The sequence below is a fragment of the Phacochoerus africanus genome, chromosome 8 (assembly GCF_016906955.1).
Source record: "Phacochoerus africanus isolate WHEZ1 chromosome 8, ROS_Pafr_v1, whole genome shotgun sequence".
In the NCBI taxonomy this organism is placed as follows: Eukaryota; Metazoa; Chordata; class Mammalia; order Artiodactyla; family Suidae; genus Phacochoerus; species Phacochoerus africanus.
The window spans coordinates 116,155,309-116,169,141 of NC_062551.1; the positions used below are offsets into that span (position 1 = coordinate 116,155,309).

The 13,833-nt window shown below is 43.7% G+C and overlaps 1 protein-coding gene and 1 long non-coding RNA gene across 2 annotated transcripts in view; one reads left to right on the forward strand and one right to left on the reverse strand.

Annotated features, from left to right (window-relative positions):
* Positions 1-10,632, reverse strand: part of KLHL14 (kelch like family member 14) — a 98,717-nt gene extending 88,085 nt beyond the window's left edge. The window contains exon 1 of the mRNA XM_047794069.1: positions 9,608-10,632. Coding sequence (XP_047650025.1) covers positions 9,608-10,563 — 956 coding nt within the window. The 5' untranslated portion in view covers positions 10,564-10,632. The remainder of the gene's footprint in view (positions 1-9,607) is intronic.
* Positions 10,633-11,748: 1,116 nt separating this feature from the next.
* On the forward strand, positions 11,749-13,370 carry LOC125134589 (uncharacterized). The gene is made up of 2 exons (XR_007136694.1): positions 11,749-12,209; positions 13,244-13,370. It is a non-coding gene; the product is annotated as an uncharacterized LOC125134589 (long non-coding RNA).
* The last annotated feature ends 463 nt before the right edge of the window (positions 13,371-13,833 follow it).

Sequence of the window (13,833 nt, forward strand, 5' to 3'; positions counted from 1 at the left end):
CAAGATGGTCCAGTGTGGTTGATTCTGAGGGGTGCTGAAAATCAGGGCCAGACTGTGTCTGCTGCTTTGTTCTAAGCAGGATTTACAAATATGACTGTTTTCTTTTGGTAAAAAAAAAAATTGACCCTCCCAACCCAGTAATTCCTCACGCAGTGCCGGGCAGTGAATCTTTGACTGTCTCGGCCCCACCCGCAGATACAGAATAAAACTGATAAAAACACATCTTAGAAGCCACCCTACAGAACATTTCAAGCTGGTAGCATACAAGACGCACTTTGTGGATGGCTACAGACACAGACATGTGCACACATCCAACGATCCGCATTTTTCAGCCCTACCTCTACAATGTCAAGGACTCTTTCTTCTCTAACCTAGGTCTCTCTTCCTCCTCCTCTCCATTTCACTGGCCTCGCCTGTCTTCAGAGGCACCTGAAGGCAACATAAGGCAGGGAAGTGAAACCGACTGTAATTCTTCAGTTCACTTCTCTGCAACCTCCAGTGAGCCAGTCTCCATACGGTGGCCCAGCTGAGCTGGGAGGAAGCTCGGGCCCCTGCACAGGTGCAACTCACCAACCCGCTCACGGGTGCTCTGGGAGCCCAGAGCCAGACACGGATGCCAGGGGCTCTGCCAGCCGCAGAGAATGATGCACGATGTTGAATTTATGAGATTAAAAAGGGACTGTCCTCTGTGAAAGCAAGAAATGGAAGACTCTTACACCTAAAAAGGCTATCATGTTTCCCGTTGAGGAATTAAATCTAAATTGCTGAGAGCAATCAGAAATTCTGATTTTCCCACGTCCTGCTGGTGCCCTTGTGTTCACCTTTGGGTCCCTCCAGCATCATTCATAGGTCCCTAACCTGTGACTCTCATTTCTGTGCTATCAGTGAAGTCACAAATATGTTTAGGAGTTTTCTCGATGGGCAAAAACGTATTCAGGGGAATTTCGCTTGGCATATATTTTAAAATTAAAACAAATCAATTATAAGTAACACTCTCTGTAGTGTTATGTTCTCAGCCGATCCTTGCTAAACCCCAGGAAGTTCAACTATGATTATTTTTATTTATTTATTCATATTGAAGTATAGTTGATTTACAGTGTTGTGTTAGTTTCCAGTGCAGAGCACAGCAATTCAGCAATTGCTGAATATATTCTTCTTCAGCTTCTCTTCCTTTACAGCTTATGATAAAATATTGAGTATAGTTCCCTGTGGTATACAGTAGGTCCTTGCTAGTTATCTGTTTATATACAGTGGTTATGCTCATGTTAATCCCAACCTCCTAATTTATCCCTTCTTCTCCTCCCTTTCCCCTTTGCGAACTCTAATTATAAACCCATTTTACTGACGTGGGACTCAGCTAAAGTGGAGCTAAGATAAATACATTTAGGTTTACGAATTCAAAGGCGGCAGTGTTTCCACTTTCGTGTGGATCATTTACTCGGTTCAAGTATAAAAACATGCTGATTTTTCCATGTGGAATTCATCCATGTGGTAGATAATCCTTATTAGCAGGGCCTGCAACTTCCTCTGTGATATGGACAACCCTTCCTGCACAATCTCTAACCATACACACCTCCTTCCAGCTCCTGGAAGGTACCAAACCCTTTACCGCCTAGGGTTTACGCACAGACTCCTCTCTCAGCTTGTGCTTTCCCCAGCTGCAGACCCTGCCTCCCATCAGACCCATGAATCTGCATATCTCATCTCATCTCTCCAAACTCATCTTAAACCTCATCTTCAGAGAAGGAATTCTTCGGCCACTCAAACAAGGTTACCGCACTGTGTACTGTCTCCCAGCAAATGGCACTTTTCTAACCTACGGCATGTACTACCAGTGTGATTAACTGATGTAATTATTTCCTTTTTTTCCCTCTTACACTGTAAACTACGTGAAGTCACGAATGTGTCTGTCTTGCTCGATTTTGTATCTCAGAACGTAGCACAGAGTTTGGTTCATATACATGATCAGCACAGGTTCGGGTATATTTCCACAGCAGAACTTGCTAGTGGTAAATTTCCCACTACGGGCATGGCAAGGTCATAGGCACTGGTTTAGAAAAGCCACCCAAGGTCATGAAGGTCACCCCTGTTTCTCAGGTCTGCTGCCAGCTCTGATTATACCGGAAATTAAGATTTACAAAGAATACAATTATATTTTCATCTCCTCCTGTTGGCATAATAGGCTGGCCCCTTTAAACTCTGATGCTTCTGAAAGTACTGCATTATCTAGCGCAAGATCAAAGAGTTATTTATAAAACATCTTAACTCAGATTACAGATATATAATTATTGAACTGAGTCAAATTATAGGAGTGGAGGTTCCATGATGGACGATTTTTTTCTTGTTAAAAATATTTTTCTTTTGAAGAACGAAGTTTTTTTCCTTTTAGTCGAACATTGTCTATAACTGCAAATTACATGCTCACTAAGTAGTGATTTAAATGCTTCTTAATTTGTGCTTATTAGTCCAACAAATATCGAACATCTACTTTCCAAACTCTAGAATTATCTTGCCCATCCTCCTCTGCTACTAGTTCTCTTTTTCTTTCTTACTCATATGGATCATTTTAAAATAGTTTCTTTGATTTCCCATATTTCCTTGCATTTTTCTACTGAACTTTTCTTCTTTTTTTACTTTTACTTTCCTGAGATTTATCTTTCTCTTTTCTTATCACAAGTATTTGCTATTTTCATTTCCCGACTGCTGTAGGCTTTCTAGGACCTTCCTCCTTTACTTCTAATGTTACAAATAGCCTTAACCTGATTGTCTTTAATATTATTTGTGAATAAACAAGTCTTTTCTGTGTTCACCGTAAAATAGACATATTCACTATATGTTACAAATGAGAGTCCTTCCCCTTGTTAACTCACTCTCCTGACCACATCATAATAGTATTTATTTGTTTGGGGTTTTGTTTTTTTAAGAGAAATCATCATTAGTAACTCATGCATCATGAATTATTTTGAATGTTGATGGAAAAGACATAGCAATGAATATATTTTCTGAAATTCTAAATGAATGACAGACGGCATAAACACTACAGCATAGCAATTGTTAAAAATGATTTTCTGGAAACAAATTATAAACAGAATAAATTTCCAATGAGCATAGTCCTATTTATGTTATTAAAACATACGGGCACTTTTGTAATTCTGGTTTCTACCTGTTCTATTTATCACCTATCAGCATCACCAATGTGAATAGCTTTCTATTGTCTTTACGGAGGCAAAGCTGACAGCATTTTATGATTCCAATGCACAGATACCTAGGGGAAAAATTCTGGGTTCAAATTCAAGCTCCAGGGCTTTGTTTTAATTTGTTTTATTTTCACAATTATTTTTCATGGTTAAACTGAAAGTTCTTATTAAATTAATTTATTTAAAATACATTGGCTCTTTTTCTCACATTATCCTCCATAATGTTCCATCACAAGTGACTAGATGTAGTTCTCTGTGCTACACAGCAGGATCTCATTGCTTATTCACTCCAAATGCAACAGTTTGTATCTACTAACTCCAAACTCCCACAAAACATTGTAAATCAACCACAATAGAAAAAATTAAAATCTTAAAATAAAATAAAATACATTTTATTTTAGAACAGGCTTATCCTGTTTCTAGCAAGTCATATCATGCCAGTAATTCTCAGCAAACTCATTATTTAGCCCCTTACTCTCAGTGCTAATAATTGAGTAAGAGAGACTTTGGGCTTTCTACTGCATTCCTCTCACTGGAATTCCTCATTCTACTCTCCCTCATTGGCTGGGCAGTTTGAAGAAGTGTTAGAGGATTGTAACTTTTTTTTTTTTGTCTTTTCTATGGTCGCACCCACGGCATATGGAGATTCCCAGGTTAGGAGTCTAATCAGAGCTGTAGCCGCTGGCCTACGCCAGAGCCACAGCAAGTGGGATCCCAGCCGAGTCTGTGACCTATACCACAGCTCACGGCAATGCTGGATCCTTAACCCACTGAGCAAGGCCAGGGATCAAACCCACAACTTCATGGTTCCTAGTCGGATTCGTTAACCACTGAGCCACGACGGGAACTCCTAGAGGGTTATAACTTTTAATCACTACTATGCTGTGGTAAAACAAAGCTATAGGTGGTATAGATTAGAGTTGCTCTTCATAGAAGCCATATTTACAATATGCACTCATAATAAGAGACTGTTCTTCAGATGGTGACAGCTGACTTCCCACTCAATACCATTCAGATGACTGGAAAAATTACGTATTTTCTCTGAGCCCCAATTTTCTAATATTTAAAAAGACTGAAAGGACTAGAAAGAATGCAAATTAATATGTCAAGCTCATTCATGGTCAGTGCTTAACTAGTGATAGCTACTATTATTATTGGCAAACAGCAGTTTTGTGTGTGTGTGTGTGTGTGTAATCATCTTTAAAATTTCCTCCATTTTTATCTTACATTGGCATTACCAAGTCACATGGAACTGAAACATATCCTAAGTGTCCACCACAGTTATATTTGAGACCAATACCAATACATATTGAACTCCTATTTGGGAATCAAGGATGGGCACTTGATTTAGTTGGGGAGAAAGACACAGGCAAACCTCGAGCAGCAAGCATGCTCCTTCAAGAAGTTACCTACTTTGGAGAAGGCAAGGGAGTTCTACAGACATTTTCAGGCCAGGTAATTCCCCCAGCAGTCAAGCGTCCTAACAACATATGCCCTTCCATCACAGCAACTGGAGATAAGGGTTGGCATTTAGAAAAATAATTGTTCACATGATTATTTATATGCCTAGTTTATTCAATATGTGCATATCAACCTCAGAAAGCAGTATGTTAAATGTATCTGGCTCCTCTAATTTCTTATTGGAAATCATTAAAGTACCATACCAATGATTAAAGCCTATTCTGAATAAAGTCCAATCTATGTTAGTTGGTCTATATCCAGCATATTTGAAAAAATAAGCAGTGCATTCACTGTTTTAATTGCTTATTCTATTTACCTTCCTGGGATCACTATTTAAATTCTTAAGTCTGATTATGGAAAGTTGAAATTTTAAATTGGCACGGTAGAAGTATTATTTTATACCACCCCACCCCGCCCTGGAATGGTTCAATCACTATATTAGATGATAGAATAGAGAGGCTCATAGTAAGAAGCAGAACACCATGGATGAGACACAGATTCAAGAGCCATACTTCTTGGGCTCAGACTTTGGCTCTGCCACTTACCAACTATGCAATCATGGACAAAATACTTAACTTCTCTGTGCATCAGTTTTTCCATCTATAACATGAAGCAAATGATAGTCTTCCCTGAGGGCTGTGATGAACATTAAATAAATTAACGTTTGTAAAATGCTTAGAACATCACTTCATAGGAAGTACCTGTTGTAAATAAAGTAACACATTTTTCACTGTATTTTTAAGTTAAGAAAGTTCAGTTACTTAGAAATTAGTTAAGGGAATGAGTAAGTTCATAAATATGGGGGGAAATATAAGCATGAGTTAAAAATGTGAACATATCTGCGATTGTCAGTAAGTCCTATAAGCCAATGCCATGCACTAACATCTACTCTAATTGTGTTTTGATCGTGGGATATAACTATTTGGCTCCCATACCTGTGATATAATTTTGTAATCAATGATCCTGCTTCAGATAATAAACAAATTGTATTCTGAATGGTTGAGTGACTTCTGATATAAAATCTTACTACCTAACAACTTCTTATCTGAGGGTATCAAATTGATACAAAGGGAAGTAACAATTTAGAGGATGCAGTGGCTGCAAGATTAGTTTGCTTTGCTAAGGTTGTTATTCAGGTCTTAGAAAGGGAACCAAAAGAAAACACTGTCCTACATTTAAAGCAACAATTTCTAAATACCCAAACCAGAATCAAAACTGTGCCTCAAGGAAATCTAATAGTTTGCAAGTAACCTTAGCAATAGATAATTAGTATTACAGATGTTTAAATATATTTTTATGTTAATTTGTGTGAAATCTTTAAATAGTTTTGTAGAGAGCGAAATCTTTATAAGATAGCCTTCTATATTCTAAAAAACATAATATCTTGAAAACTACACTTCAAAACAAGACTGTATATGGGACTGTAATAGCTGGTGATTAAATGTTTAAAAAATATAAATATTTTTACAAATGCTTTTTTGTTACAGGTGTTTTCCTGGAGGAGGTTCAATGGCCTTTCGTAATGTGCAATTATAACATAGATTTAGGAACATATTTATAAAATATAATAGTGAGGCTTTCTTATTTTTCTTATTTTCCTTCAACTTTCACTAAATGTTTATTTAACTGTTACATTGTGAGAGGTGCAATGAAAATGTAGAAGTGAGGTTAATTAATCCAGTCCAATTTGATTATTTTGGGTACTCAATTATGCATAAAAATTTACAAAATATAAATAAAAAACTTTTCAGGTTACGTAAACTAAACTTAGACTATAAGTTCTCTGATATTTACTTTTTAATGCACTAATATTGCATGTCATGTTGCGTTACTAAATTTTTGTACTTTACAGGTCTTTAATAATGACTTTCCCAGAAACTTTTTCAAAAACTTATTTCTTAAATGTTCTATTTCTTGCAATAAAACAAAATGAAAATAACTAAAAAATAAGACTTCAAAATATTTTAACTTTTGTCCACCCAAGTCTCATGATCTTAAATTAACTATATATCTGAATATAAGGTAATAAGTCTCTTGTTTTTTGGCATTCTTAATGCTTAGTTTGCTAAAATAAAATATGAATCTGAGCACAAATGGCATAATCAGAAAAACTAAACAACTAAGGCAAAAATTAAATTAATATGGGTATTTATGAAGTCTTTATGCTTGGCTTGCTTTATTTTTCTAGACTGAATACAAATTCAAAATTACATAATAATTAAAAAACACGTTTTAAATATTTTTATTATATTAATAGTCCTACATTCCATAGATAACATGTACTCTTAAGTTAGTAAATACCCCTCAAAGTTATTCTATTTGCTTGTATTTTGAACTTATTCCAACAGACTGGCCAATTTTCACTTCCCAACTCCTTCTCCGAACTTGAGGAACTCTTTCATAGTTAGACCTTAGAAACTACAGGTAGATAAAAAGCAATGAATAATATGCCCTTTCATTCAACTGTCTTCAATAAAAGTGACACAATTTCAAAAACAATTGTTTAACACATTTATCGCTCTGCCAAACTACATGTAAGGCTGAGAGAACATTTTTATATTATGCTGATGCTGTAATAAGTGGGCCAATCTGATACAATTGGTTTCAACTTACAGTATTTTTGTCTACATTAAAGTTAAGATCTTGATGGTTATTCTTGCACTCTTTCTGTGAATTAAAATTAGAATAATGTAATTAGTTCCTAAAATTAAAATGATACAGTTACTAATAACGGAACTAAGTCTAAATTCTATTACTTGGAGATCAACAGTGGGTTCACATGAACTATCTTCTGCTTTTAAAGGAAAATACAGTTTTATTCCTCCCACAGAAGTATCAGATTCTTGCAGCATCCATGACACTTGTAAGCATTCAGTGGTCAGACACCACTACATATCCTTCAAATGACATGGCCCAGTGAAGCTGGTCGGTGTCGTCAGGGAGCCAGGCAGCCTGGTATCTCAGCCATCCACCAGGACAGAGCCAGCAGGCCCCAGCTGGTATGCTGAACCCACACTAAAGTGGGAAATGGATTTTGCATTTTGAAAGTCAACTCTTCTAACAGGGAAACCCAGGACATATTTATCAACTAAAAGTGCCTGAAAGGTTTCAGGCTTATTTATTGGATCAAATTTATATTACTCATTTCCCCCAAATGAGTCTTAGAACAAGTTAAATCTTAATTTTATTATCTTCCTGGGTTTCTGAATTTATACTAGATTATACATTTTAAAAAAATATGAATACTGATATGTTCAGGACTGGAACTGAATATGTATGATATATGCTGAATTAAGTATACTTGTAAGTCATTTAAAAGTTATAAAAGTTAAAATGACAGACTATTGACCACCAGTGTCCATTGGTGTGGTGACATCTGCCCATCACACCAAGCTTACCATTTTGATCTTTAGGCAAAGGGGACACTCTTACAAAATAAAAATACTTTCCACTTTCTTGTTGTCACTGGGCTCTTGCATTCACTATTCAAGGATGAGTTTTGTTTCTTGCTTGTGCTATTGTTTTACTGTCATCTTCTGACACTACAGTTCATTAATTCATTTCTCACAAACAGTTGAAAAATCAACTTACAAGATTTCTAAGTTCAAGATTTCCCATGCCTCATGTGGGCCTCACACCAGTGCTTTCTAAACAACTGTAGAGACTGTCTTCCAATTTCTTAAAACTTTAGTTACCTTGGTCTGGTAGAAACATCATGATGGAAAAAATAAACACGACTTCCATAAGGCTACAGAAAGTGGACCCCATCTTTCGACATATCCTTCTGAATGGGAAAAGGCCATGATGGATTCTTAAACCATATACTTTCTAACATAGCTTTTAGGTGAATTAGACTGGGGATAACCTGGCATATGGAATCATGATGTTTTATCCGGAGAAACTGAGACGATACTGCTTTTCCTTTCTAAAAAGAGAAAGCAACCCTCTGTTGGGGCTCATTATAAAGGGTTTTAAAATTACAAAAACAAAACAAAACAAAACAAAGAGTTTTAAAATTGGAGTCAATAAAACATTGTCAATTCCTAATCTTTTTTAAAAAATCTCAGCAGCATTTTTAAAAGGCATTGTTCCTTTCTCTCCTTTGACGTGAAATCCTGCCTTCACTACACTCCAAATATCAAGAACAGCCACAATAACAACTCTCCAACTTCTTAGGACTTCAGAGTAGGCACCAGACCTAATTGTAGCTAGATGACACCCCTTCTCTCAATTTTCAGCTGTGTTCCCCTTTGAGATGGGCGTTCCTAAGAAGGGTTCATTCTGACACCCTGAAACCTCTTGCTTCACTCTCCTTTGAAAGCAAAAAGGAAAGGTTTTGCTTTGCACAAGATAGAAAAGTTTGCCTGGGTGTGTGATACCAGAATTTCCACTAGTGACCCTAATAAACAAAGCCTCCCAACAGCTCTAAGCTCCCCAAAGGGAGAAAACCACCCAGTCACTGAAAAACACAAAACAACTTGAGTGTCAGAATGAATGAAAGCTTTCCTCCTCCAGTACTTCTGCTCTCCCAAGGCAAAAAAGAGGTGGAGTGGAGTGGGGACTTGTCATCACAGAATCCTTTTCCTTCAGCAAGCTCATTTTGAGAAGAGAGAGGACTGGATAGAAAGGGTTCCAAAGCCAGGGCACTTCTAACGGTCTGGCCTTTGACCCCACCTGCCTGTCCATTTCAGTCCACAGGTCCCACATTCCTCGCTCCGGGGATATTGAGAACGTGGGCTTTCTAGCTCTCAGGGATGCAGCGAGGCCAGTTTCCTGTTGACCTTTCAGGGACTCTGAAATCAACTTTCCCCACACAGTCTGAATTGTTTGTTTTCGTGGGTTTTCAGCCTGCAGGAGCCTCCCTCCCAGCCCCCCCTCCCCCTCATTCCTGCCCCCCTCCCCTCCCTCCGGCCTCTCAGGCTCCCCACCCCCCTTTTGTTGTCTCCTACCTGCTGGCCAGGCTCTGCCTGCAGTGCTGCCTGAAGGGCATCAGGTGGTAGTTCATGGCGTCCAGCAGCAGCTTCTGGCAGACCGGGTCGGTGCGCATGAAATCCACTGACTGGACCCGCTCCACCAGTTCGGGGGCCGGGATGAGAGCGAAGCGAAGGCGCTTCATGAGGTCGGGCGCGTACTGCATGCGGGTCTCGCGGTCGTGCTCCAGCCACAGCACGGACATCTGGAAGAGCGCCAGCTCCGACTCCACCGGGGGCGGCAGCGAGTCCAGCAGGGCGCGCATCTCCTCGAAGTTGAGCAGCAGCACATCCTCCACCAGGTACTTGTTGGCCAGCTTCTTGGTCTCCTCCAGGCCGTGCAGCGCAGCTATCTTGCACACCTGCTTGTAGTTCTGCACCGAGATCTGGTCGTTGAGGAACTGCACGCAGAGCTTGGTGACCTGGGGGATGTGCAAGATCTTGCTGACCGACAGCACCTCCTCCACCGTGTCCAGGGAGAGGGTCACGTTGGCCGTGTAGAGGTACTCGAGCACCAGGCGCAGCCCGATGGACGAGCAGCCCTGCAGCACTAGGTTATTGATGGCCCGAGGACTGGTCAGCAGCTTGTCGTCGGGGGAGGAGGAAGGAGTCCCGGGCTCCTCCTGCGGCGGTGGCTGCTGCTGCTGTGGCGGCTGCTGCGGCGGCTGCTGCTGCTGCTGCTGCGGGTCCTTGGGGGCCCCCAGGCCGTCCTGGCCGCCGACCCCTCCCCCGAGAGGGGGGTGACTGGAGAAGAGAGATCGGAAGTACTGCGAGCAGGAGGCCAGCACGGCCTTGTGGCAGTGGAACTGCTGGCCCTGGGCAGTCAGGGTCACGTCGCAAAACAGCTGCTTTCTCCACAGCAGGTTGAGGCCGTGCAGCAGGTTGTCGCTGTGGCTGGGGTCGAAGGTGGAGGTCCTGTCCCCGGATCTGGACATGGCGAGCTGACTCCGGGCACCTGGCTTTAAACCCTCCTCCGACCTGGCAGACAGGGGTGGGGGATGGGAGGGAGGGGGAAAGGGTAGTGGAGGGGGTGGGGTGTGGTCGGGGTGGGGAAGGGTGTGGAGGGGAGGGAGGGAGAAGAACCACAATCAGTGCTCAGCTTGGCCTCCAGACCCCGACCCTGAGAGGCAGGTCTGAAGGCGTTGGATCCTTGAGCGCCACCAGAAGGGCCCCGAGTGGGGTCCGGGCGCCCGTTCTGCTCCCTGCTACTCCTCTCCTCACCGCCCACACACTTCGTCCCTCACTTTCCTAAAACCACCCGGGCTCGGCTCTTGGCAGCGACAGCGGTAGCAGCAGCGACGGCAAAGGGGCGGCTGAGGCCGAGACACCTCGTGTGCTTATGTCCATGCCGGGCCGGAGGCAGGGAGAGGCGGGGAGTGGGGTGCCGGGGTGCCCCAAGAGCACAGAGGCGACCGTCGGCGGAGCTTCCAGGTCAACTCGCGCCTGCAGCTTTGCTTTTCGCAGTTGGTCCAGTTTTGGGGGGGTGGGGGTGGGAAAGGGGGCCCGACAAGCGCGCGGGCGGGCGATTCTCAGCCCTCCAAATGCTGGGGACCCTTCGATTATCCGTGCTGCCCCGAGAAACTCCTAGGCTAATAGTCTGAGGGAGCAGATAAAGCCCTTTCTTCTCCCGGGAAAGTGCAGCGGAGCGCGGTGAGGACCAGCTCAGTGGACTCGGCAGAGGCGGGAGCTGTCCTTATCAATTCTAGCTCATTTCCCTCACCCCGGCCCTGCCTGCTTCCCTGCTTCGCAAACTGTTGGCTTCCCCGTCACCACTCAGTTTTGCTAATTTTCCAGAGACGCCTTTAAACCTGCCAGGAGAATCCCTCCAGCCCCCTCACCCCGACCTCCTCTCCCTCCTGCCCCCCTCCCCCGCATTTCAAGGAGCAGAAGTTCAAGCGTGTATCTTCCCTTCCCTTTTGGGGCGGCACCGGGGAATATGAGGAGGGAGGAAGTGGGGCCACTTAAGGGTATTTAGAGGGAGAGCCGGGAGGCCCAGAGGGATTCATGTGGACGGTACTCCCTCCCCGGCACCAGGCTCAGTGGCTTTAACTCCAGTAACTACCAGAAGTTCAAGTTAACTGGCAGGTGTTGCGGGGGGGGGGGGGCTGTCCAAGGGGGAGGGGAGCGCAGTTCGGTGCGGGGTCTCTGCACCCCACACAGCCTCGCCACCGGAAACCGCAGTTTCCTTCAGAGCCCCTCCGTACAGCCCCCAGCGGCTCCCCACTCGGGCACCCCCACTCCCCTGGCCCTGGAACTACTTCTGTAAAAACTCTGAGCCGCCCGCGTCTAGGCAGAGGAGGGCAGGATGGGGGGAGGCGAGGCAAAATCGATACGCCAGGTCCTTAACCTGTAATTGCACCTTCTAGGGCTGAGCAGAAAGGGACCCTCTGCCCACATCCCGCCCGTGCGCCCGCCGGCCGGGGAGAGCTGCCGCCGCCGCCGCCCAGCTCAGAGGGATCCCGCCGGACCTGCCCCTTCCACTGCGGCTCACTCTGCCCTCCCTGGCGCCAGTCCTGGATCGCCGGCTTCCTATTTACACCGGACTGGGCTCCACTCGACTCACTTTATCATCCCATTCCAGGTGGACCCCAACCTCCCCTTGAGCTCCCTCCCCCGGCTGCACCCCACCCTCCGCCCCCAAAGCTCTGGCTTTCGTGAAACATCTCCCAGAGTCTCTCCCTTTAAGTGGACCCGGTCATACCTCTAGCTCTCCCCGCTTCGTTGTCTCCCCCCACCCCCATCTTTTCCTGTCCCCCTTCTGGTTCTCCTCCTTTGCCTTTCCCCCTCATCTGGTTATTTCTTGCAATAGGAGTTTTATTCTTTATGAGCGTTTGCCACACAACCACCCCGGCTACCCTTCTGAAAGACTCCCTCCCCGTCCCTCCCCCCCGCGCCAACAATCCAAAAGACAGAACAAAATACACACAAGGCAGACACAAGGCCAGAAACTTACCTGCTTTCAACCAGCTGCAAAGTCAAGGCTCACTTAAGCTCCCCCCCAAAAATCAATTGTCCTTCCTTTTTAAAGGTTTGCTCTCTCCTTGGGAGGGGGGGGAAAACACCTTCTGGTTCCCAACTCCAGGCAGTCACTCTTTACAATTTATTTTGTCGTACATCATTTGATCACCATGAATTAGCAACAGCAAGAAAATGTAGGAGAGGGAGAAAAGAGAAAGAGAGAGGGAGAGAGAGGGAGAGAGAGAGAGGGAGCAGAGCTTTCTGCAAGAGAAGAAGAAGAAAAAATGTACGTGTGACAAATTATGCTACCAAGAAACAACACATCATTATCCTTGGGCCTGGGGCTCAGTGAGTCGTAACGAGAGTAATAGGAAATCCACGGTTGGGGAGAGAAACGGTCGTGCTTGGCCAGTAGAGAGAGACCATACAGGGGGATGGATGCTGGAGAGACTCGCAAAATTATGGCTCAAGGCTATTGTAAAAATTGTCGAGCGTAAATGACTGCGATTTCAAACATCTTTGGAAGAAAGAAGGGGAAAAAGCGAGCCCCCCCTCCCTCCCTCTCCCTCTCTCTCCCTCTCTCTTCTCTCTCTCTATAAAGAACCGTCAAGTTTTAGTGCGCATTGCTAATTAGTCAATTTCTCTCTGCCTTCACAGGCTGGCGACTTCGCTGCTGAGCTGAAACTGCTAATTTCTGTGACCAGCTTTTTTCTTAGCTGTGATCTGGATGAATGAGTAGCTGTCTCACAGAGATGACAAAAATAAACTCTAATCCCCCCCAAAATTTCCACTACATCTTTCTCATGCATAGATTTATGATCTTCAAGCGCTCTGTGCAATATGCAAACTTTTTTTGTGTCTGTATATGTGCTGTTGTTTCCAGATTTCACTACATTGGTATGCTGCTTTTCCCTTTCACTCCCCCCTCCCCCCACGCTATGAAATGCAGAAACCGTCTGATCTCCAAGTATGCCAGGATGCCACTTTATAGTGTCTTGGTATTTGGGGGGTTGAGTCTGATTTGGGAGTCAGGAGCCCTGGCCTAAGAGGTGAGTGGCTGAGTGTACAACCTGGGGTGGGGGCAGTGGAGCTGGTGGAATAGAAGGCAGCCCTTTGCTTTACTTTTGTTTCCCTGCCCTATTCAAGCTTTATGATCTTGTTGGAAAACATATTTTCTCCATCATTTTATCCAGTTATACCACCGTCTCTGAACTTCTCTGTCAGTTCTTCCACAATAAGGGTTCAGA